The 26,005-nt window shown below is 39.9% G+C and overlaps 1 protein-coding gene across 1 annotated transcript in view; it reads right to left on the bottom strand.

Annotated features, from left to right (window-relative positions):
• Window positions 1–26,005, bottom strand: part of csmd3b (CUB and Sushi multiple domains 3b) — a 115,771-nt gene that overhangs the window by 72,077 nt on the left and 17,689 nt on the right. The window contains exons 5-15 of the mRNA XM_065948460.1: window positions 23,128–23,231; window positions 22,076–22,188; window positions 13,077–13,259; window positions 12,472–12,798; window positions 10,546–10,740; window positions 9,018–9,156; window positions 8,091–8,278; window positions 7,612–7,800; window positions 3,899–4,015; window positions 3,233–3,448; window positions 1,173–1,361 (exon numbers count right to left, since the gene is read on the bottom strand). Coding sequence (XP_065804532.1) covers window positions 1,173–1,361; window positions 3,233–3,448; window positions 3,899–4,015; window positions 7,612–7,800; window positions 8,091–8,278; window positions 9,018–9,156; window positions 10,546–10,740; window positions 12,472–12,798; window positions 13,077–13,259; window positions 22,076–22,188; window positions 23,128–23,231 — 1,960 coding nt within the window. The remainder of the gene's footprint in view (window positions 1–1,172; window positions 1,362–3,232; window positions 3,449–3,898; window positions 4,016–7,611; window positions 7,801–8,090; window positions 8,279–9,017; window positions 9,157–10,545; window positions 10,741–12,471; window positions 12,799–13,076; window positions 13,260–22,075; window positions 22,189–23,127; window positions 23,232–26,005) is intronic.

Here is a 26,005-nt window from a genome sequence, read left to right as displayed (position 1 = left end):
CATCTTTTCATTAGAGGGCCATTCAGCCCATTCATTTGTTGTTAGTCTGTTGTACAGCAGAGAAATTTAAACTTTAAAAATAAGTTTTAACCTAGGCTATTTGAGTCGCAAGTATCTTGGAAAGGCAAACTTAATCAAAAAGAAGATATTGAATACAACAATGTTTGTACTGAAAATATGTCTCTAAGGTTGATAAGGTGGGTTGTTAAGGCATTTACAATCGTAGCCATTCTAACAAAAAAATGTCATAGGCCTGTCATTCAGAATATTTATATCTCTTTAATAATGTATTCTGTTTGAATTGCCAAACTTTTCACCTCAGGTTATTCAACAAGTTGTGGAAGCACCCAAGAGCTTGATAAATTAAGTCATATTTCTAATAATGTCCTTGATTGTGCAACACATAATTAAAAAGGGTGTTACAGGATAGTGAACAGGCCAAAACTCTCTGCCCACTGGTGACTCACCTCCAAGAAATATCACTGACATTTATTGTTCCTTCAGTAACTGAAATTTGGCATGTATAAATGTGGCTTTTACACAGATTACTGACTGTAGAACTCCTATTCAATTTCAGAGCCAGTTTTGTTCCTGATTTAATACAATTATTTCACACCGACTCAAAAACTATCTTGGAGACAATCAAGGACAGAGGAAGGAGAGAGCTGAAACACAATACATGCTCCTTTCCTGTTTGAAATTTACCACATTAAAAGTTGTTTTGGTAGTTTTTAAAGTAAAACGTCCATGGTTTACTAAAGGATAAACTAGTCACAGTGTAGGCAAAGGTTAATGTGTTTAAATAAAGTTCAAGACAGCAAAGTAGCCGAAAATATGTTTTGATCACTGCAGTTAGTGCAACCTGTTAATCTAGATCTTATCAGCACGGTTTAAAAAAAAAGAAAAAAGATATCCTTGAGAAAGAAACATGTATAAACTTCATTTCAATAAATAAAAAATAAGACAAACTTATCACCATTTCGATATAATGATAGCTAGCAAGACATCTTGTCAGCTCAATCAAAGATATAGCTTGGCAGCCCTTTCAAAAGGCAGACTTCACTTCCAGCTAATGCTACATGCTACTTGGTGACTGACAAAGGAAGTGCAATTCTTCCCCAAAGGGAGGTTCGATGATAAGAAATAAAAGCAGAAGTAACTTAACAACATACCGACACATCTTGGTAAAGGTGCACTCCACATTCTCCGCCCTCCTCCCAGACAGATTAACTCTGGCGCCCCCTCTAGGCGGTATCCCATGTTGCAAGAAAAAGACAGCGTGTCTCCGACGCCAAAACTGTAGCCGTTTCTCCTACCGAAACGAGGCATCCCTGGGTCCTCACAAGGCTCCAAAGTATACTCTGCAGAAAATCAATTGAAAGGGAATTCATACCTATACATAAATACATATTAAAATGACAGTACAGTGGATTATAAATTAGGAATCTACACTTTGTAATGTTCTTTAAAAAAACACTGACTGTCCTTTGCACATGTACAATTTAATGTGCTAAAACAAGTAATAAACTACCTCAAGGTATGAAAATACACTTTTAAGTGTGTTCTTTATTTTGTGTTTTTGAGCGACACACAAATTTGCTGAGTGTTGTGTAAGTGGCATCAGAGTAAGTGAGAGGTGGTGAAATTAAATTAGAGTGGCCTTGAATAATGGTGTTAAATCAACAGATCAATACCCACCACTCTCAAAGTCATGGAAAATCTACTCTTAAGCATATATTTTTGAAAAAAGACCAAACCATTAAAAGTAAACTGAGAGATGCAAACACTTGGTCACAATTTCTCTCTTTGAAGAAATAGCCCATTAATAATATCAATGGTTGTGATAAAACCTCAGTTGCACTTCATTTAAATTAAAATCTTTGCATGTGGACTAATAAAAGTTGCGAGTTGACTTCACTGTGTCCCGAAATGCACTTGTGAAATTTGTGTTCAGCTCAGCAGGAGATTTATTTTCAGTGTGCTAAGACTGATGATGTGATGTGTGTTTCGGAGTGTTCTGCCGGATGACACAGCCTGTTGAACATGTTGAGATTGGCAAGTCACATCTCTGCTGACACCTCCCATGTGTTACATACTGAGTATCAGCTTATGCCATCTGGGACGCAATAAAACGTCCCGCAGACGCAGATTGAAGTGCTGCTTTATTTCAGAGTCAATGAGAGAGCGCTAAAAGGGCGGCAGCGAATTTGATTTATGAGGAGCACATGAAGACTTGGACTCATAATCCTGCCCCTTAACCTTTTCCTGCTTTTGGAGGAGGTCATGGTTAAGTAACACAATGTAACACACCAGATTTCCACTTCATGTTTTTCCTCAACCCTTGTTGTTAAAGGATGGATGACATTTTGTGTATTGTTGTATAACCTCTCTCTTGTGTTAAGGTTATGTTTTACTTATGCAAATCAGAAGGTATTAGGGCTTGTCCTAAATGCAAGTGCTCTAGCCACAGACTACTGTATATGCCTATTCCTAAAAAACAAACACACAAACAAATAAATAGAACTCTGGTGTTCCACAAGGTACTGTTTTGGATCCTATCCCATTTTTTTTTTTTTAAAGCAACATAGTGTCAAAAATATGGCAACTTGGGGCACAAGTATGCAACTCCAATTATGAAGATGAAGGTATCTTGTTTCCTGACTGCATGATCATGAATTAGCTGATTTCAAGAATTTAGTAGGAAACAATCTCAGAGCCTTATGAAATGTTTCCTATTGCCTCACTAGGCATTGTCCCTAAGGTGAAGAAAATAACTTGTGTGTCTTTCATCGACTCTTGGATGATCCATTTTCAAATCCCTTAGATCACATAGAAGCTCCACAAGGTCAGACACCCACCTGAATTAAAGATCTACATAAGACTTATATCACAAGAAGGTCACTCAGAACCTCTTATCAGGCCTGGTAGGATGTACCTTACTGAATATTTTAAACTAAAAAAGGCCAAGTGCTGTAGTGGCTGTGCCCTATTAGATTGAAGCCTGTGGATGAGTTGGACAACTTTAAAAAATACATTTTGGCACCTTGTCTAGAAGTAGCCAGGGATTGCATTTTTGCATCTTTTTGCAGTTTACAGTCTTATTAAGAATTCTTCTCTCCAATATGAAAAGAAAAAAAACAAAAGCTTCTTTAACTTATAAATCAAGGGGGAAAAAGTACAATACATGAGTATAATACATATATAATAATACAACCATAGTACAGTTATTTACCAGAAAAAGTTATGTTGAAGCCCTCGTATGAAATGGAAAAGTCAGAGATAAATCGGAGCTGAGCTTTGAAGTTGCCATAGAGACCAGCATTGATGTTGCTAGGCAACTCGTTCCCGGTCAGGCGAGCCAGTGGTTGCACAAAACTCCCGTTCTCGGTAACCAAGAGGTAGTCGTGTTGGTCCTCCAGATGAAAAGAATTGAACTGAAACTGAACTCCTAGGGACACACACACACACACACACACACACACACACACACACACACACACACACACACACACACACACACACACACACACACACACACACACACACACACACACACACACACACACACAAAGAAGACGTTCAGTTAACAGGTTTAGAAGTCTGTTATATTATCAGCTCTTCAGTATCCAAACAATTTAAATTAGTATTGATAACCTCACACCATGATATTTAACAAAAGGAATTATATATGTTAGCTTTATTTGAATTTTAAGAAATTCAAACATGTAACAAATAAAAATATGAATGTCAATATGTCTCTTTAGATATGTAACAAACTACAAAATACTCTAGGAATCCAATGGAGTGAAGGTTTGTGATTTTGTAGCAGCAGCTGCACTGCTGTGTGTGCGACTTGTCTCTTTCTATTAGGGCGTATGAATCAGCTTGTGTCTCTTGCCTTTCCCATGGCTGACTTCAACCGTCCAGGTACAGTTGAGAGATGAAGGGTAGCTGTCTGGATAGCCGGGACTAAGGATGGTACCCCAGGGACCTCTAACATCGCCGCCACAGAGAGCTGGACAGATTGAGAGAGACAAGGTGGGAGAGAGAGGCAGAGGGGTGCGGGAAAGATGAGCAGAGACAGAGGACGGAGGCAGGCAGAGGTTAGCATCAGATAGTTGACGGCTTAAACAGATAATGTTTCCCTGTGGACCTTAAATTTCACTTCTGTAAAACATACACACACACACAAATGCACACGCACGCACACACACACACACACACACACACACACACACACACACACACACACACACACACACACACACAAAATGCCACATGAAAGGCATAGTTACAGACAATGAAAGAAAGAGAGAAAACCTCCAAAACCTGTGATGTAAAAAGGTCAGATGCAAAATCTCTTATTTTACCCTCCACTGTTGCAGAGACACAACAAAATGACATATAGCGTAAAACTTTACTGTATACTTGAATAATATATTTTTAAAATATAATGCATTTGTCTGTTTTTAAAGTTAATGTCTTTGAGACAAACAGCAGCTGCTCATGATTAACTATGGCAGCGATTCCTCCTGGTTCATCCAATATTTTCTTCTGATTTCTCCATACTACAGTCTGTCACATATGCAGTTGTTTTTCCTAAGCAAATGTAGTTTAGGTCAGAAAATGTGCGGCTATGTAGTAAGTGACCGTGGTGACCCCTGCGAGTAAAAAGTGTGGCATGTTCACCAGACAGAAACATCTCTCACATAATTAGAAGAGCACTCTGGGCTCTGGAGCTCAAATGAGCTTTCTTCAGGCCTCTAAAAGCCCCTCCACATGTAGGATCAGACTGTAGGTGCAGACAGATGGTGCATAAATACACTGATGTATTCTGATTCTGCAGCATTGAACGATAGAACCACTCTCCAGCAGAACACAGAGTACACTTCAGCTTCTTTTCTTTGGAATAATTAGCTTGAGTTTCATAATGTTTCATGCTAATTAAGTTTTTATTTTGTAGTTAGGTGTCACAACTTTACAAGTTTATCATAACTGTATAACTCAGCATGGCCTATCGTTATTGCAAAGCTGCTTTCAAATACATAGTTGGAGTTTTGCTTTGTCTAATGTAGGGTGTTAATAAGAAAATAATTCAAACTATGCCGTTGTTGTAGCAATAGATTACTACATCAATCAAACAACATCCAGTATACCAACGTCCAATGTATCCAGTTAGTAATGACTGTATAAGGAATGAGATTACAAAAGATTGATTTCAAGTGATTTTAAACAGTGACATTCAAACCAGGGAAGGGTTTCTTAAAGACTACTTAAAACATTTTGAACATTTCACTGTACGGCCTCAGAATGACCCTGCAAGCTCTGCTCACTGTTCAGTTGTGCACATTGTTATGCAGTAAGAGACCAAGTCCGCAGGAAAGCTTGGTGAAATCTGTTGCTCATTCTATGCATACTAATGCATGCATATGTTGCAAGGTGCTTCATTCCTGCTCGCTTCAGTTGGTTCATCTTACAGTTGGCCGACTGGCCTGTCATTCCCTCTTACAATAAACCTATAAAATGCCATAACATTACCTCAAAAGTGCTACGGTGGCAGAGCTCCTGGGACAAGGTCAAACCTGGAAGTTCTGCTGAAGTTTTCATGAGCAGGACAATTAAGCAGTTCAATGTGAGCGGAGAAACACCATCTCTGAGGACTGCCGCCCAGACTACAGTCAGTACAGACCCTCTGTAGTGGTGAAAACCACCACAATCACATTAAACAGGCAGGTCAGGCATTATTAATGTGCTCAGACCACAACAGAGTGACACATCAGTATCTACATTACAGTTTGAACCACATGTACAACATCAGCATACCTCAAAACAAGGATGAGGAGTAAAAATATTTCCCAACCAGACAAGTACATAGATGCAAGCAGACATGGGCACCCACCCATATCGTACACACACAGCTCACTCACGCACAAAGGCTTTCATGGACACACACGCAAAGTTCCATTAATTATGAATTATTTTCTGCCAGGAAGCTCTTAATGTTAAATGCTGAGCTGTGTGAGAAATTTGAAACAGTTCCCTTATATTTTTTCTCGTTACTCCCTCTCTCTCTCTCCGTCTGTCTATCTTTTTCTAAGATATTTTTTCATCTTTCTCTTTTCTCCACCTCTGTCGGCTAGCTGGTCTTCCAATTTGTTCTGTCTTTCATTCAAATGAAGTTGGATGAAGTGATCTCCAAAAAAGTTAATCTTTGGACTTCAAAAAAGGTGTGAAAAGTAATTTTAAATCATATTTTGATTCACTTTCATTCACATAATTGCTTGAGGAATTCATCAGCTGGATTGAATTCTAATTTCTTTCTATCATTTTTTTTACTCAAAAGTAAAGGAGTTTGGTTAAAAAATGTAGAAATCTTTTCAAATATCTATTAACACAGGATTGATTTGTATCTGCTAATACGTGACATAAACTAAATTGGATTTAAGCAGCATCCTGCAGGATTAGGTTGGCTGCCCTCTGGCACCATCTTGCTTGAATTCTATGTGCACTAGTTTCTAGTTTTCAATCATCAAAACATTTCTGACCAAGCTCAGCAATAAATAGTATTTGTATGGATGCATACTGTGTAAACACTGCCTAAAAGCATTCAGCCTACAAATTCCAGGCTGCTCTCTTGATTCTTATATGCCCAAGGGTGCTTGCAGGAAAATGGTTGCCCATCTGAGGGAAAGTGCAATTCAAATATGGTTAACAAGCGAATGAGCCAACAAAACTGATCTCCTTCCTTCCCACTACTTCTCTGACATGATTAGAATGAGAGAGAGTGGGAGAGACCCCTTATTACCCACCCCCTTCCCATTCCCCCTTCCCCCTTCCCTGACTCCTTGATTTGAGGGGGAAGAGAGAGGAGGTGACAGCCAACACAGGCTCTCATCAACCCTACCTCAAACCGTCCTGTGTTCACGGTTCACACAGGAGAGAAGGTGACAGGAAGCACACAGATAAAAGCACCACCCACCCACCCACACACACGCACGCACACACACACACACACACACACACATAAAGGCACAAGCACAAGTGCTGACATACAGTGCACACACATGCGCACACACACTACATGCCCACAGATCTCTAATCTTCTCCTCAAATCATCCTCTATCAGACACAGCAGCCTTCCCTGCAAATGGCCCTAGCATACACCCAAGTGTGTGTTCCTGCTCGCTCATGTGTGTTTGTGTGTGTGCGTTTGTGTTGTCGCAGAACAACGTGTTCCTTTTTGTTCTTTAAAAACTTGTATAATTTGGTATAAAACAATTGGTGTGGACACTAAATGGATATCTTCCTACTTTTTTATCAAAAATAAGTTTAAATTACATTTATTATTTAGTATAAAGAGAGGCAAAATTTGACATGTGGAAATTTTATTTGTTTAAAAAAAGGATTTTGTGGTCCAAAATATCAGTGTACTACTGAATCATAAATAAGACTGCAGGTAAGTTGACCTTGTACCATGTCATGTCAGTATGTGCTCCCTACAAAATATGTGATCACTGCTGCAATAAAAAGAGCTTTGATGAAGCGTGAGGGACACCTATAAAGACCCTGACATTACTTTTCTTTATGAGAGGTAATCTTTTTCGTATTTACCGTCACATGTAGGTAAAGGGTGGCTCCACCAGTGGTTCTTCTCACATACTAGTGGCTCCTCGTGGCTTAGTCTGTACCCAGAATCACAACCGAATGATACTGTGGACCCGATGGAGAAATCCTGCCCATAGCGGATACCGTTGACAGGGATACCAGGGTCCAGGCACGAGTAGCTGTCGACTGTAACACCTGGAAAAAAAGGTTAAACTTTGTAAACATTTTGGATGAGAATTAAGACTTTATAGCTGAGTTTAGATGATCAGTATAATCTAAAACCATCAGATTGTTTGGTTGTCCACATAAAGCACCATGCTTTGAAACTACAGTAGTTTGAACCCTCTGACTTGTTAGGGGTTGCTGTAAGTGTACCTTTAATATTCAAATCTACAGAAAATACATTTTAAAGTCAGCTTAGTATTCTTGGATGCACTCCCACCAGTGTATATCCCAAAAACATGGTTTATATGTCTCTGACTTACTTTCATACAATAGTTTGAAGCCCACATTTGATCTGCTGTTGTCTGTGGTAAACAGCAGATACAGAAAGTTGGTGCTGCTGAATAGGAACTGGGGCACTTGGGTGCCATTAAAGGAGCCAACCATAGGAGACAGGAGGTTTGGTCCATCATGGATCTCCAGGAAGTCATAACCCAGCTCAGTCTGGAACCTGCAAAAGAAAAAGAAAAGTTCACCATGATGATAACCACTTTTTGGAATAAAACTGACAGTTTAAAACACCTAGGAGAATTCAAAATACATTTAAAGTTCCTCACCAACTGTATCTATCATCAGCATCTACATCCTCTATATCATTGAAGTGAGACATAAAAATCAGTGCTGCTATTGAATTGCTCCAGTGACCAGTTTGTCTCTGAAAGCTGCTCAAATGTTTTAACTGTGCAGTTTACGACTTTTGAGAACATAACTTGAAGGAAACCTTCCATATACTTGTTGTTTTGTTTAAGTTCATTGAGTTCACATGCTGCAGAGAGACAAAACTCTAGGAGGTCGGAGGATGTTAGTCGCTCTACAGGTTGTTCAGCCAGTTTTGTTAAATGCACTTTACGACTAAATCAATTTAAAAAAAAAGGAACTCAAACCAATAAAAACTCATTTACAGGATCTTATAAAGTCTTGCTATTATCACCAATTCTAATCTCAGAGAACACATAACATAAACCAAAATATTACCCAGCCTTCCTAATAAATATACAACCCACAATATTCATTATCCAGACTGTGATATTTACATTTTCATTCTTGGTGAAACCCATAAACTGTAAGTCTTTTAAATCTTTGCTTTTCGGTACAAATGGATGGAAATTCTGATAAATCTGCACAGTCCTGCCTGTTCAGAGCTCGGAGAGCTTTTATAGTGCACCAAATCAAAGATTTATGCCACCCACCTGTCAAATGTGAGTTTGATGGAGCGCCCAGGTTCTGATTCAATCACCCACTCACAACTTAGGGAGTCTTTGTAGTATCCAGGCCACCCAGGAGACAAAATCACCCCATTCGGGGCTGAATAGTGGCCCCCACATGGAGCTGGGATGAGGAAGGGGACAGAAGAGGCAGCAAGAGAGGAGGGGGGAGGGGGGCGGCGGCACACAAAAGTCAAATGCAAGATATGGTGAGAGTGTAAGCAAACTGATGCCTATTAACACAAAGAGCAGATAAGTAAATATTTGTAAATCTAAGACCAATAATTTCTCTCTATATATGTTTTGCTCTCAAATCCTGAAGGATAAATCTGGCTCTTTGGCTGAAAGAAAACGAGGCTGCACCTCTGCAGTATACTGAAAATTGCTCTCAGGATGGAGACTGACCCTGATGAACACATTCATGAATCTTCAGAGCGATTGAATGGCATGTTCATCAAAACTACACATGAACAGTGTGCTCTGGTGCTCCCCTTCATTATTTAAGTGAGAGAAAAAAGAAATGACCCTTTACATAGTGTAAGTATGGCATTCATTGCATCTAAAAGGAACATCAACACTTAAACATGTTCTCTATCATCATCCACCCATAATTTAAGAGTTTTTAGCAGCATGTTATCATGCAGTTAAATTAGCCTGAAGCTCTTCTGTTCCAGTCTTCTTTTAAATCTGAGCCTGTTTGAAGTTAAACTTAGAGTCTGAACTCAATTTGTTCTGGTCTGTACCTGCTGCATTCAAGTGTGTGTGGATGTAGAAGTAGATATAGACAAACATACCCAACAAAGGATCTGGAGATATTAAATTACCTGGAGCACAATTAACATGGCCTCTCTTTGTATCAACAGTTCTAACAATAGCTGCTGTGCCAGATTTATTTTAAGTTAATTACACCTGCTGCCTTTGGAGATCTATCTAAAGCACTTATACAGTGTTAGATGTTCTGTTTCATCAGAGATTAAAGGGTCAAGCTCTTTTTCTTCTTATGTAGAAGCTGTTCAGAAGACTTTGGGCTTTTTGACTCAAAACAAAGGAATACATTTCCAAATGGAAGTATAATTAATGTGACTGATATGGATGTGAAAATCAGCATTAGATGTAAATGGATATCATGAATACATGTTTAAAAAACAGCAGTCATCAGGGAATAGTGTTTTGATTGACTCAGATCTTTGCAAATTTTAGGCTGTGATTAAATTATCTGATACAACCTTTTAATTTATGTTTTGTCCCCTGATCATTTCTCATGTAAAGGTAAATAGTTTTATATTCATAATATATATATTCATTATATTTGTAATTAATAGCTGTCTACACAGCAGCAGTGTATACTGTATGTCGTTATCTCCCTGGGTATTTAGGCTAACTGGCCACCTCCATATTTATTTCTGCTGACAGCAAATGATTTCCACCTCCTGTGTCTGAAGTAATGATGATATCTGGGTTGACATATTGTTCCCGAGTTAGTAGTTTAATCAGCAATCCAGACAAAATTTACCTTCACATTTAGGAATTGGCCCGCTCCACATGACTTTTCCTCTTTCTAACTGACAGGAGATTGTCTCGGTTCCCTGGGTTTTGATAAAACCGTCCTCGCAGACCACAGAAATGGAGCTGCCAAGCTGGAAGCTGTCTCCAAAGCGGCGAGCGTTGATGGGTATACCAGGGTCTGGGCACTCGTTGTGGCCAAACGCTGGTGTAAAAAGTGACAAAGAGACAGAGATTTGATGAGACTAGACGCTCAAAGACGGACACATACAAGAGAAAAGTTATTAAGTTATATGAGAACTACACTTAACAGGCACTTACAGGGTACATTTTGATCTTTATTTTGATGAAATTCCAGAGAACCAATCATATAGATCTATTACTCTAACGTGACGTCTTTGAGTGCTCACTCCCTGCCAGAAAAGCATCTATAAATTTCTCCTGTAATCTGTCTCCTATATTTTCTGCTCTGCCCCTTTCCTCATTTCTCATCCCTACAATATATGTGCCCTGCTCATGATGGATCAAAGCAATGTAACTTCTGCTAAAACTCATGCAAGCATGTCTGCTGCAGGATAACATCTGGCTCATCAGATCAATAGGCTGTAAAGTCCAACTGTAAAAAATGTGCATGTTTTGCTAGATGACGCAATCAGGTTTGATCAGGTGATAAAGAGATTTAAAAATGACAAATACAGGTAATAATAAAGTAAAAAAAAAAAAAGTACTGAGTCACACTTTGACCAAGGACTTCAAGATTTGGGAGATGCTTCTGTCTGCCATGAGACTCACAGTAAGATGTGAAGATTACTATCTGCTTCCATTTCTGTTCGTCTGGTATAGAGACGTGTTTAGCCTAAATTAGCTCAAAGACTCCAAGCAGGGGCAAACAGTTCGCCACCATCAAATGTGAACAATCGTGCCCTCTATCAAATCCAAAGCAGTCTTATTTAGCGTACATGTTGTATCCTGTTGTCTAAAATCATCAATACATCTAAGAGTCACCTGAGGTTTGATCAACAAAAGTTTTCACAGCTGACAACCGTACAATGCAGATGGAACATCTGAGATTTTACCTGATCCCAAAACACTAATGTCTCACTTTCTATTTCCACACAGGTTAAAGACGCAAGGTATGATGTTTAAAAAAAGATTCTTGTTTTTTTTTTGTGTGAAGAATAATTTTTTCACTTTGACAGAATTAGGCGTACAGTTTCTGCTCATTTCATCTACGTGCTAAGTGGAGTTAAACGCATCCTGGACTTCTGTCTGTACCGGACACATGGAGATGAAAAGGATATCAATCTCATCTAACTCTGTGTATGACAACAAACAAGGCAAAGAGTTCCTTTAATATCTTCCATGCCTTATTATCCTCTTTTGTTCTGCTAACCTGCACCTCTATTCTTAGCTGCTGCATTGGCCACATGACCCCCCGCCTCAGATCAATGAAGTTTGTCTTCTGTCACACCACAAGTCTGTGTTGTTGAAGCCTCCAGTCAGATCTAACATGGGACTGTTTCAGAGTGGAAATGTGCCTGCCAAATCAAAGTGACTCTTACGATGAAAACTAAGAATATCGTGAATTATACATTTTTGGCCACAGAATGTTTTCAGGAAAAGATGGATATTCTGTTTTGGTATCAAGATCCTCAGATTGTATAAAATGACAAAAAGCCATTGGCTGAAAGTGATACGTATACATACTGAATATATACTAACAACAACTCAGACTCTGCAGATGTATCTGCTGCAATTGAAAAATGAGACCCTACATCACCATTTTTTCTCTCTTCCTGATTTTTCAAACTGTTTTTTTCCCTATGCTGTTTATTGTTAATAACCTATTGTCACAGCACAGACAACAAAACTGCTCATTTCAATGTTTGTATTTGAAAAGGCAAGCCATGTAAAATGAAAAGGATTGATGACGTACTGCTGTATGTGATGTTAAATCCTCTTCCTGACATGGAGTGATCAGCCTGGAACTCCAGCCTCAGCGTGTTACTATTGGACGTCAAATGGGAGGGGCTCTCGGCTCCAGAGAACCTCCCGATGACTCCGGCATCATTGGTCTCGCCATCTTTCAACGTTAGGGAATCATAAGGAGCCTCCAGGTCAAAGTCATTGAAGGCCAAGTGTATTCTGGAGCCTGGATCAGACTGGATGAGCCAGACGCAGTTCATGTTGTTCCCGTAGCCTTCTGGGTAATCAGGGGAGAGGACGGTTCCTGAGGGAGCTGTGAAGTTGGACATGCAGGGGACTATGGGAAAAAGAGAAGTACAGGGGGACGGATAAACAAAAGGTGATGGGGTACATGAAAAATAAGAAGAAGAAGAAGAAAAAGGAGGGATAGAGATGCAGAGAGAATCATTTTCTGTTAATTATTCATCACCACGGCGTCATCGGTCATCATCCGCTTCAGGCCATAATAAACTCTGTTCTGTCACCATGGCGACAGGTCAGATGAATGTTAACAACATCACAGCAGAGCATGTGTCACATCTGTGAATCTCACCTAGGAATGACTCTGATACTTACATATGCATATGGGGATGTTTGCCGACCACTGATTGTTGTCTTGGCAGGAGATGGTTTTCTCTCCAATCAGCTCAAAGCCAAACTGGCACTCAAACCTCAGGATGCCTCCATTAGAGAAGCTGTCCCCTTCTCTTATTCCGTACAGAGGAGTGCCAGGATCGCCACAACTCTCTTTGTCTATTTCTGTAAAGACACAGTTCAAAAAGGACACATGAACATCAGATTGTTATTCCTGTGCGCCATCTTTCCCATCAGTGTGCTCCTGAAACAATTCATGTTTTTAGTAGTCAGTCCAATTGTTGGAGTAAAGGTTGTTGAGCGTATTCTGGCAAGATTTTTTTATCTTGCCAGAATACTCTCAACAACAATACTCCAGAGGACAAATACAGCATCACTCATTAACATGACTCTTGACCTACCCTTAGTAAGTAGAAGAAGATATGTCAGCGATTATACTGTACAGAAATAACCTGTAGCATTAAACGGACAAAGTGTGTAAAATAATACAAATTTCACAGAATGAACTCAAATTAAGCAGCTTAGTCTTAATTTAAATAATCGTCATCAAGTTTAATTACGTTGTGGCAGTAACACCTTTGGCTATGACATGTTATCTGGAGGGGGGGGGGGTCAGGGGGTCATGGAAAAACCTCACGTTATATTGGTATCAAGTTGAAATTACCTAAATGAATAAATGATGTACTGTCATGCAAAAGCTGCATGACGGCACCAAATGTTTTCAACAGTGATCATTTATTTGTTATTTAAACATTGCTATCATCTAACAGTTACATTAAGGTTGCTCTATGCACTGTGCATAATCTATAACCACAATAATGCATATCTTCCTCATTTTACTCTTTAGGAGTTGATGTTCTTTTTTCTTTCACAAGCATTGGCAGTGAATATATATCGAGCAGCAGGCCTATCCAACGTATGGAGTGTGCGCTTGACAACACTTGTAGTCACCATTGCAAATCATTGGCCTCAAATGCCCAGTGGTCATGTTCCCCTGCTGTGTTTCACTTTGTCTCAGTACTAGAGCTCATCGTGCATTTTAACAGAAATATACTGCCAGCTGAACAGAATCTCGCTCGAAGCTGCTTGGCCCTTGTTTTGCTGTGTCATCAGAATTTCTTGAATGCTTCTACTTCTTTGTTCACCTAGCCCGGAGCAAGTTTGTATCCGTCTCGTTCAGTATGCCTCCTTCCCCTGAGTTTGCAAGTATTCATGACACCTCTTTTCTCACATGACCATAAGGTTAGACATATCCGTCTTTGATCCTATATAAAGGTGCCACTGTGTCGCCATAATTCTCTTTAAAATTTCATGTGCTGTATTTCAGGAAATGCACCCACTATTTCCCCAGCTGTCCAGCTCCACTACTCTCCTGCTCTCCTCTCCTATTTTCAGTTTTATTTACAGGAGTGGCCCATGGCAGAAAGGAAAGGTGTGTGTGCTTTGTGTGTGTGTGTTCTACCGTTAGTATATGCATGTGGGTGTTTGTGCCTGTGCTTGTGTGCGCGTGTGTGTGATGTATTGCATTAATTTCCATCATGACATCGTCTTTAATAGGCCCACAGACTCAACCAATCCCAACCTGCCTAACACACACATGCTTGTGCATGAACACACACTCGAATACACACACCGAGCAGAAGAATGATGAACAAATTGCTTTGGAGTAAAAACAGGCATTCTGCCCGAACATTCCTATAGTACTACTTCACACACGCACGCACGCACGCACGCACGCACACACACACACACACACACACATCCACAGTATGTCTCTTCCATAGCATCACACGCACACATATACACACACAAGTAATCCTATTGTATTTTTAACAACAAGGCTGACAGACTCACAAAGGGGATTAGGTTCCTTACAGTGTGTGTGTGTGTGTGCAGTTGCACATCGAGCCCCATTCCATTCTGTTCTATAATACTCCATCATGCTCACACCATATTGTCCATGGGAATACATATAGCCTATATGCACCCAAACATGTAAACTCCACACACACACACACACACACACACACACACACACACACACACACACACACACACACACACACACACACACACACACACACACACACATATAAAAGGAATGTAAATGGACTAACTTTGAAGATCTAGGAGAGAGTAGGTCAATAGATTTTGTGCAAATAATGAGATTGGAGGGGAAAAAAGCTTATTGGCTACTTCTCTTTGGTAACCAATGTGAAATTGATTTTCAGCTAGGTCGCTAATGGTAATTGAATCTGAATGTATCGCTGAATGCAAACATCCATGCTTTTCATGTGATAAAAACTCTTTTCCACAGGTTCTGGCTGTTATTGTTTAATGTGTAGCCCTTACAATTGTCTTCAATAGAAACCAGACGGATAAACAAATTAAACAAAGTAAAATAAAAATCTAAGGCTGCTATACGAGGATGAGAAGAAGAGGAATGAAGTGAGAGTCCTCATGTACACTCAAAACGGTCTGCAGCAGGAGGAAGCAATTACACATCCAGCCTGTCTAATTAGCTCCTAGTTGTCTGAATCTGCGACCTAAAGGGAGTGGCTCGAATTGACTTGTTCACACTGTAGACATCAGCAAGAGCCTTCTGTTGAATGAAAATGATCTCATTTATTACACTCCGTTTTTTTCTGGTTGCAAACCAGGCCACTGTGGAGCTTTTGAGGATTGATTTGATGGGAGATGTGTATAAGAAAGACATCAATTTTATGCTCTCATTAAAAACAGACAATCTCTGTCTGCCCTTATTACATGAGCTGCACAAAATGTTTCTTTATACTCTACGGTGTAACTCCCATACACCTACAACACTCTGCAAATTGGTCCTCAGGATCATAGATAATAATTAGGCTGTTTTTTCTTTGATCTGGACACATCACGGGGTAGAAATACAACGCTCAGTCTGCAGTAAAAACTACTCAACTACAGGTCCAGACTGTGTTATATGACCCTGTAATAGGCTTGTTGTTCCAGCATCATCAGTGAAACTCAAGATGAGTCTGTCCTCACAAGCAAACTGTGTATACGGATAGTACTTGGGACACAACAGGACACTAAACCCTGGAGGTTTTTTGCAACTTTTGTTCCTGTAGAATTGTTTTTGTTGTTTCCTCTCGCCTGCTGACAACATGTTTCAAATGTAATAACCAAACAAAGGTTACTTCTGTCAACATATCCGTGTCTTACTACTCTGTGTGTATCAAAACAAGGCAGTAAAAACAATAAAAGTCTTTCAAGGCTTGACTTGAGAGAGGTTAAAACACCAGTTACCAAACGTTTCTTTTTGCATATAGAGTCTGATGAGCCTGAGACCATCTGGAGCTGCTTCTCGATGAGCCTTCCAAATGACTTTATGACCAATGAAGACCAAAACAACCTGTGTTACAAGAAGTATGACACTGTTTACTAAACCCTGTTTGCCACATCGATTTGAGTGCTAATGAGGTCCTTTTGTAAGGAGAGCTGCGGGTGAAGTTTTAAATGACCATCAGTCAAATTAAGGAATCTGTACAATTCTTCAGTCACTGCCCTCACTCGGTTATCAGACATGATTTGAAATGTATGTAATATATTACTGAGTCCTAATTAGATCTACTATAGATTTTTCACTAAACAGTTTGACAGGAATAGTTTTTCAATATCAAAAACAGTGTAAGGGGGACATATTACATCAGTCAATAATTCATGGCTTGAAAACGAAATGCTGTTTACAGTTGTGTGATTGAGTAAGCTTTTCCCTGCACAGGTTACCTTTGAATCATACATGAATGTCAACATATATATATATATGCATTAGCGCACACACAGACAGACACACACACACACACACAGACGCACACACAGAAGCAAAAAAAAAGTGGGCAGCTGTGGCTCACCAACACGATACAGAGTTTATTGACTGTAAAATTGGACCACATTTCTAGTTATGTTATGAATGAATATTTCATGAATTCCTATTTCATGGTGTTTCGGCAGCTTTGAATGAAAATCTGTTTAGTGCTGTTTGATTAACAAAGGTCCTACTTTAAACCAGGGCTACAGACTTGGAACCAGATTTGAGCTCCTATGGGACCAAACACAGAAACAGTTGAGGAAAATGTTTGAAATAATGTCGGCCATGTGCGAGCAGATTAGCTGTTGTTAGTGAGCTTAACCATGCTTGTAATTTTTGTCCTTCAGTATATGTATCTAAATGTCTTAATGTATTCAACCTTATCTAATAATCAACATTTCTATTCAAAAACAGACACACCGAAACACGTAAGGGCACAAATGCAGACACACACACACACACGCACGCACGCACACACACACACACACACACACACACACACACACACACACACACACACACACCACTGCTGCCTCTCTAACACACACACACACACACACACACACACACACACACACACACACACACACACACACACACACACACACTGCTGTCTCTCTAACACACACACACACACACACACACAAACATGGCTTTAATGAACCAGGGGTCAACCAGGCCATAAAAAAACACCTTGACATCTCTGCTTCCTATAAAATACATCCAATATTAAAAACCATAAAAAGCAGATGAAAAATCGAAAATAAAATCTCAAAAGTAAAAGCTGACATTAAGACTCTGTGATGGGACTCAGCTGGAGAAGACATGAGGAGAAAGGAGAGAAGAGGCAGCAATGATGTAGTGATATTTAAATTCCAGGGACAAACAACTTCCCATTGTTTCCCTTCTCCCTGAAAGAGGCTGTGATATCATGTGTTTTATGCATTAGCTTGGCTGCAGAATAATTGCAGTTAGGCTAAGAGAGGGGTGTTATGAGATAAACCTGGGAACATCCAGCATGCCGAGCGTTCTAGATAAAGAGAATTGTTTGTCATGAGATTAACACATCTGCCACCTGGATTTAGTTTACAGCTGGCTGTGAGGCAGCACTTGATGTTTATGCCGCAGTTTGTCGTCTCTGAGTGTTGCGTTACATAACACAGGGTGATGGGATGGAATGATGCACTTGAAAAATGAGAATCTTGAGGAATGACTCATAGCCTGTGTCACCATTCACGTGTTTTATAGCAGAAAGAGATGATGGAAAAGAGAGAGGTGAGGCAAATATTTAGCAGTCATTTTTTAAATAATTTAAGGTAAGGATAGAATAAAACCTGTATATGGATGGACATATATCTTGCAGGCAGTTTAAATACTGTATGAATGTGTATAATGTTATATATATGTATTATGAAGTGATTCCGACAAAGCTCTGTAACAAACCACTGCCCGTCTCACAGTTTATTCAATCTGATGAATAAGCTCTCTACTCACCACATGGTCAAAATGCAGTGAGCGAGCGAGCAGGCGATGAGAAAAGGCAAAATGAGCACCTGTGTCTGTTTAAATTGGCAGGAATCAGCTGTGGGTCCTAAGTGGAACAGAAGGTTTACTCTGTGTGCAGTGTTGAATCCCGCATCAATCCAATTGGCAGCTGCTTCATTTGAATTATAGAAAGCGATGGCGGCGCTAAAAAAATCCCACTCTGTGGCCGCCGTTGCAGTTCAAAAGGAAAGATGAGCTGTGGTGGTGGGATTCTGATGTGGCCCCTCTTGAGGCCTCAGAAACAATCCGAGCAGACTTTGCAACAGAATCGCTGATTATAAAGACAACAGGGGGAGGGAAACTAAAAGGTTCATTCTGTGTATCGCCGCTCAAACCGCACATAAACCAAACCCTCGTTTTTTTGACAACGAATATCGCTGACAAAGTTAAAAACACATCACTGTAGGGTATTAACTTCATTCAGAAGACTTTAAAAACAGAATAGGCCCCTCTGCACTCACACTAAGAAGCAAACTGTGTACAGTTCTTCTCTTTCTTTGTGTTTTATGAGAATATATTGTCTTAAAAATGTCCAAGTTTTATATCTTTTAATGATACAAGAGAGAGCTCAAAACTACTTTTATCTGTGTGCTGTGGTTCACAGGGCTTATTTGTTCAAGACTGACACAAACAACTTTGAAAAACTTTAGCATGTGATTAATGTATCTCCTTAGAAAAAGCCTGAGTTACACATTGTAATCCTACTAGGTGACTGGTTTAAAATGACTGTCTCATGGGGTGCCAGTTAGCCTAGCGGTTGTGTCCTGTACCCCATCTATGGAGGCAATAGTCCTTGTTGCAGCTACCGCGGGTTCAAATTCCGACCACTGTCTTTTGCTGCATGTCATTCCCGACTGTTCTCCCAACATTTCCTGTCTCTCTTCAGCTGCCCTATCAGTAAAGGAATAAACACCCTGTCATTGTGAATGTACACATGCAGAGGCCCTGCCTGACACGAGTACATTCACACTCATACACTCGCAATATCTTTTCTCATATCATAGAAAATGAAAATAAATCACTGAGGCACCGTTTTATTGGTGCTGAACTCAAAGAACAAAGCCAATTTAACGCAAATAAGTTTTGAAAGTGCTCGTATTCCACAATAGTAAACATATAAACACACACATATATACATAAATGGATGAAGATTGTATGCTTTCAAAGACACAGTAAAACATCTTTATGGTTTGTGTAGGCACATACAGTAGATACGTTTATGATAATTATGTTGTTCCAGAAAAACAGAAACCGACTGAAACTTGGATGAAATCATGTCAATAATGATGAAAGTGCACAGCTGTGACCCGATTCAGAGCAGACTGAAGGATCGTTGTACATGAAGTCTGGCTGTGTGTGTGTGTGTGTGTGTGTGTGTGTGTGTGTGTGTGTGTGTGTGTGTGTGTGTGTGTGTGTGTGTGTGTGTGTGTGTGTGTGTGTGTGATTTGTATGCAATGCAACAGGGAGGGAGTCAAGGTGTTGCCAGGTTGTTGACCTTGGCTTTAATAATAAATGAATGGTGACAAGAAGAAGAGAGGGACATAGAGAGAGAGAGATAAGGAGAAGAAAGGAGGAGAGAAAGAGTACAAAAGAGAAGCAGAGATTTAGGATTGGTCAGCTGAGAGGACCTGAGAGAGGACCTGAGAGGAGAGGAGAGGAGAGGAGAGGAGGGGAGGGGAGAGGAGAGGAGAGGAGAGGAGAGGAGAGGAGAGGAGAGGAGAGGAGAGGAGTTGTGATTTTTTAGAAAAAGAAAGGGAGGAGGGGGGCTAAAGAAACCGCTAATGAGGAAAAATGAGACGGGCAGAGAGCGAAGGGAAGAGAATGAGAAAAGTGAAAGAGGTGAGTGACTTGTTCGTGGAGCTTCGTTGGCTCACTGATGGAGGACCTGTCGAACACACACACACACACACACACACACATTGTGTAGTGCATGGGTGACTTTCAGAAAGGCTGGCGTTACTGATAATGTTTATATTTCATAGCTAAGGTCTATGGGATCTTAAGGAACAACACACACACACACACACACACACACACACACACACACACACGCAACATGTCTGTCTCTCTTTTTCTGTCTCAAAAACACACATAGATCACATGCAGTGTTTCACTAAAACCACAAGGTGGGTGATGGAGCCAGCACTCAAACACTAACGTGGGGTTTTGAACTGATTATTCAAATAGCTTCTCTGTGAAGTTCCTAAGATGATGTAGAATTTAAAAATACAAGTGAAAACAACATAAACCCTGTCATTTGATTACTTGTTCTCAACATTGTAATGCATCAACAGGTCTTCAAATTGAAACCAAAGGACTTTAGAGGGCGGAGATATATCAAAACAATGTGTGATTTGTCCCATCAGCAGTAGAAGCCTGACAAAGTACGGTGACCTCATTATGACTATAAATCCACAGATGATGGCAACCAAATGAGGCATACAAGGTTTATTTCTGCAGCAGAGCTCCTCTTTTTGTGTTTCACTGAATATCATGTCATTCACTCTCCATCTATCAAACACTAAACTTTGGAAAGGTTAGGTTTTTTTGTGCATGGTGAGCGCTGACAGAGAATTTAAAATCAATATTAATCAAAAGGTTAGTTGGTGCCGATTCAACATTTATTAGAAATGTTTCTGAAATTCCGTTGAAAATGAGTCAACTTTGCGGGTGATAAATCTTAAAAGTTCAAGAACAAGCACTTAAAAAGTATCTACAGTTTGAAAAGCCACATTTTGTTCTTAAGTGACATTTTTTGAATCCTCCACAAGTTTGGTCTTTTGTGAGAGTTGGCACACATAGGTCCTTATGTTGAACACGATGGAAGAAAAAAAATACCCTCTTCACCTAACAGCCACACTTATCACACACACCATGCACACAAAGCCTTGAGATGTGTCCCACCCCTTCATGCGAAAACAATCAATCAAAAGCTCGGGGGAATAACATTCATTTGTGCAAACCTCTCAGCACCTGTTGCTCCTAGTCAATTACGCATCTATTTCATCTATTTGATTTTTAAAGGGAGATATGTAGATTTGCAGAGCAGTGTTCACAGTGGCCACGAGTAGTTGTTAAAGGGTAATGGCATATTGGATTTGTTCTTTGTTCTGCCAATTTGCTTGGAAAAGAAAATTATTTTCTCTCAAGATTGGCGCAGTAAGCAACATGGTCAAACCCACATCCAAAGGACTGCAGCTGATTTCAGGGGAGTTGAGGTACACGAGCCCAAAAAGAACTATTAATACCCCAAATGTTTGTGTCCAGAATTTGATCTGTTTGGTCCAATTACATTTGGAAAGTCTGTCAGTCAAGTATGTTAAACTAATGAGTATGAACAATTGAAATGAATTACAGGGGTGCCATCTTTGAACACAGTATCCAGCTCATATGCATTGCAAGAGACGCTGCTAACTTTAGTATACTTCACTGTCATATTTCTTCTTTAAAACATCACATACGCTGCTTCAGTAACTTAAAGTGGATCACAACACAAACAGAAAGTCCTAGTCTGTAGAGTACCGTACAGCAACTACAAACAAAAATATAACCCAACACACATCTTCCTTTATTATCTTTCATAGTTTACCTTTGTAGTTGATCTTAAATCCTATCGATCCGACGCTCTCATCTGACTGCAGGTGAAGCCACATCTGGTGGGTCATGCTGACTATCAGGTCAGGAACAAAGCTCCCTGAGAGGCTGGAACACAAAATAAATTGACATCCAATCAATGTAATCATCATTATCATTATACAAAGTATAATTTTCATCACTGCAATCACAGCCATGATCAAATTCTCAAGTGCTTTGAGTGCTAACAAATTGCTGGAGTAATTCAGGACTAGTATTGAATACTTTGCTCGGAGAACATTTAAACCGTCCAGCGTTATTTCAGACGCCAGCGCCTTTTAGGCATGAAAGTTAACAGTGACCAACTCCAAAGTGAATTGAAATCATCCACTTTGTTACTTTCTACATCTGCTATTCTTTTGGGCACTGCAGAGTGTTTTTTATATTCAAGCACCGTTCATCTTTTTAAGTGGAGCACACACTCCAGACTTCTGTTCCACGACGGGACTAATTGCGAAGAAAGGATATGAAGAATTTCAAGTGAGCTGGCAGTCACTGGCTTAAACAATAAGAACCAGAATGAAAATGGACAAGAAGAAAAAATTTGTAGTTGTTTCTTCTCTGATGATTTGGCCTTTTTGTGGTGCATGTTGGCCATGTTAGAAGTGTTTATAGACTGCTTATCAGGATCTTCTCCATGGAGTGACTGAGAATAAAAAATGCAAAAATAAAGTGGAGGCTGTAAAAATGCAAGCATTTATAGCAAAGGAAGAAACTTTGAGAGCATTCTTTGTTCTGAAAAACTTGTTTAAGAATCCTTTTGGAACAGTAAGAGATATGATACATTGAAGGCTTTCACACGACATAGATGAATGGTACTTAAGTCAAGTCCTTTTTTTAACCTTTTTTTTTACATGAGGCCCAACATCAAGGGTATTTTTAGTCTGTCTACATTTGACACACGTCATCCTAAGATTCTTGATTTGCATAAAGAACTCCTCACAAGATAACGTCTTCACGGCAAAGGGATATATGTAAAATGCTATAAAAGGATAGCATCATACTTACACTTGTAGTATAGCGGTAGGATCTCCCACCTCCCCTCCATCTCCTATAGTCAGAGTATCGTAGGCAATCTCCAGGTCAAATTCTTCAAAGTTGATCTGAATCACCTAAAGGTCAGCCGCAGAAACACAGAGGCGTACATGTCAGGTTAAAGACTCTTTCAGTTCCACCCAGTTAAAGTAAGTCCAGATGTATAATTTATATGAAGGTGAGGTAAAGTCAGTTCATCAAACATCCAGAGGAAGGAAAAGTAGAGATAGCAGATCATACAGACTGACTAACATTAAACATTTCAGAATCACGGTTAGTGGGATGCATATTGATCTAAATCTAAAAAGCATCGGTTTAGAGGACGTAAAGCTACACCGTGATATCTACAACAGAGTATATCAGCCAATATTAGGGAAATAAATATCTCTTATCTTATTATATTCTCAATATGACGCCTTAAAAAAGTTGATTCTTTTATATAACAAAATATATTTTCTTAAATAGTGGCACAACATTAATCAGAAACTTGCATATACAGGCATGCTAAGAAATCGCAAATGAAGTGATGATATTAAGCATTGATCTACAGTTAAACAATTTATAACATAAGGCATCGCTTGTGCAGCTTGGGCGGCAGTAGCTCAGTCTGTAGGGACTTGGGTTGGGAACCAGAGGGTCACCGGTTTAAGTCCCAGTGCGGACCAAATATGGAAGTTGGTCTGGTAGCTGGAGAGGTGCCAGATCACTTGAGCACTGCTGAGGTGCCATTGAGCAAGGCACCAAACCCCCTCCCCACCACCAGCTCAGGAGCACCCACTGTGGGCAGCTCCATCACTCTGACGTCTCTCCATTAGTATATGTCCATAGGATCCTGTTTGTGCATGTGTGTGTATACTTCAGCCTATGTATGTGTTGCATGACCCTTGCGGGAATCAATGAAAGTTCATCTTAATCTTTGTGATAAATCAGGACACTGACTCCAATCATAAACCAACAAATGACCTACAGCAGGTTTTAAGTCTAGACATTTTCCTCCAACCGTATCAAAGACACATTTCCCCTCCCTTGGAATAACACTTTACCAAAGGTGAATCATTAAAATTCAATATTCCATCACACAATGTGGTGTGATTACAGTTTGTGTTGAAGGAAGAAGAACTAAGAGGAGAGCGACGGAGGACCACCTCCTTCGCTGCGCTGGAAGCTGGGATCTCTGATCAGGAATTATTAAATCCACAGTTTCTGTTTCATCTGAGACCAGAGAGAAACACATTTGGCAGCAACAGAGACAGAAATGATTAGGTGCAGGAAGAAGTGAAAGAAAATAAGGATGAGAGAGGGACAGAATACGGAAGAGGAGATAAAGATGAGTAAGAAGAGGGAGATGTAGTGAAGGAAGACGCAGGGGGGGAGGAGACAGCTGGGAGAAAAGTGGGGGTCATAATGAGCAAGTCTTTGATGCAAGCAATGTACAGTGTTAGAATATTTTAAACTAGACTTTGGACTTGACCCTCAGGGGGGAGACTGTAAACCTACTCTGCCTATCCTTCCTCCACTTTCCTCTGAGAAATTTTCAGATTTCCAGATTCAATATTCTAAAGCAGGACTTCAAAAACATCCAGGTCTCAGTCTGCTGTCTGCTGGTGAGGTAACGGCGAGCATATTTATGTGCAAATCCTTCTTGTATTATTTCTGAGCATCTCCTTTTTTGTAGTCTGTATTCAGACATTCTGTTTGACTCAGACTTCATGGATTTAGTTGTTTTTCTTTTCTTTCTTCACTATCTGCAACCTGAAGACCTGGAGACATGATATCTCTCGTGTGCATATTGAAGCAGAAACAACTTATCCTCACAGTGACCTTAACCATTGGATCTGTTTCGAAAGAGGGAACAAATGAACGCTGAGCACATAAAACAACAGTCATGCAGTTCTACTCTCCAACTGTTTAACTGCTTATCTGGCTCTGTCCCCTGACTTGCTTTTTGCTCACAGGGTTAAGGCCTTTCTTTTTTGTTGAGTACAAAAGACATTACATACAACAACTGATGCAGCAATAACAAAATGACGTCCTTGCAAGCCATCACCTGATGTGGAGTTAAATGAGGGGGCAACAAAGATGAAGCAGGAATGTGCCCATTGCTCCCTATGCTGACTCAGTCTTATCTGCATGTAAGGCAGCAGATCGGATTAAAGCATCACCTACAAACCTGCTAAACTCTCTCTGGGAAGCACACACACGCTCAGAGGTGCACAAACACTCAAGCCTACAGTATAGTAAATATGAAATGGCGCGCACACAAAAACAGGAACACACTCACTTACACAGACAGGCATGGCTTTATGGAGATTAATGTGTCTATTTCTGATTACCTAGTCACTATTTTCACACTTATCACAATATTCCTGTAAGACCAAAGCAGGTTCTCAATACAACATTAAGTCTGAAATAAACACATACACCTGTATATGTAGAGAATTGTTTAACTTATTGTTTTCAAAGGAAAGACCTGATCCTGCTTATGTTAATTTGTTTGTCATGGTGAATATGTTTTATACTGTTAATGCTGAACATTCAGATTTGTTTTGTAAGACCTTCCAGCCTTCATATTTTCACTCTTGCTGCACTTCACTTCACAGAACAGATTGGTTAGTTAACGTCAAAATGTGACAACTCTGGTACCGATCATAGACTGTATAAAGCATGGACGTAATCTTAGTGATATCACCCATTGGTTTGTAAAAAGGCATTATGAAGCCAATGCCAGTTGGCATATGGGAAATTCAGTGTCCACCTAAATGTCAATCACTCTAAGCATACAAAGAGATTTATCTTTGGTGGGCTTCAAGCCACTTTGCAAATGCAAACAGTCACGGCCCTAATTATACCA

This window comes from Labrus bergylta, chromosome 19 (assembly GCF_963930695.1).
Source record: "Labrus bergylta chromosome 19, fLabBer1.1, whole genome shotgun sequence".
NCBI classification, from domain to species: domain Eukaryota; kingdom Metazoa; phylum Chordata; class Actinopteri; order Labriformes; family Labridae; genus Labrus; species Labrus bergylta.
The sequence above is the reverse complement of the archived record's forward strand: the minus strand, read 5'-3'. Positions and strand labels throughout refer to the sequence as shown.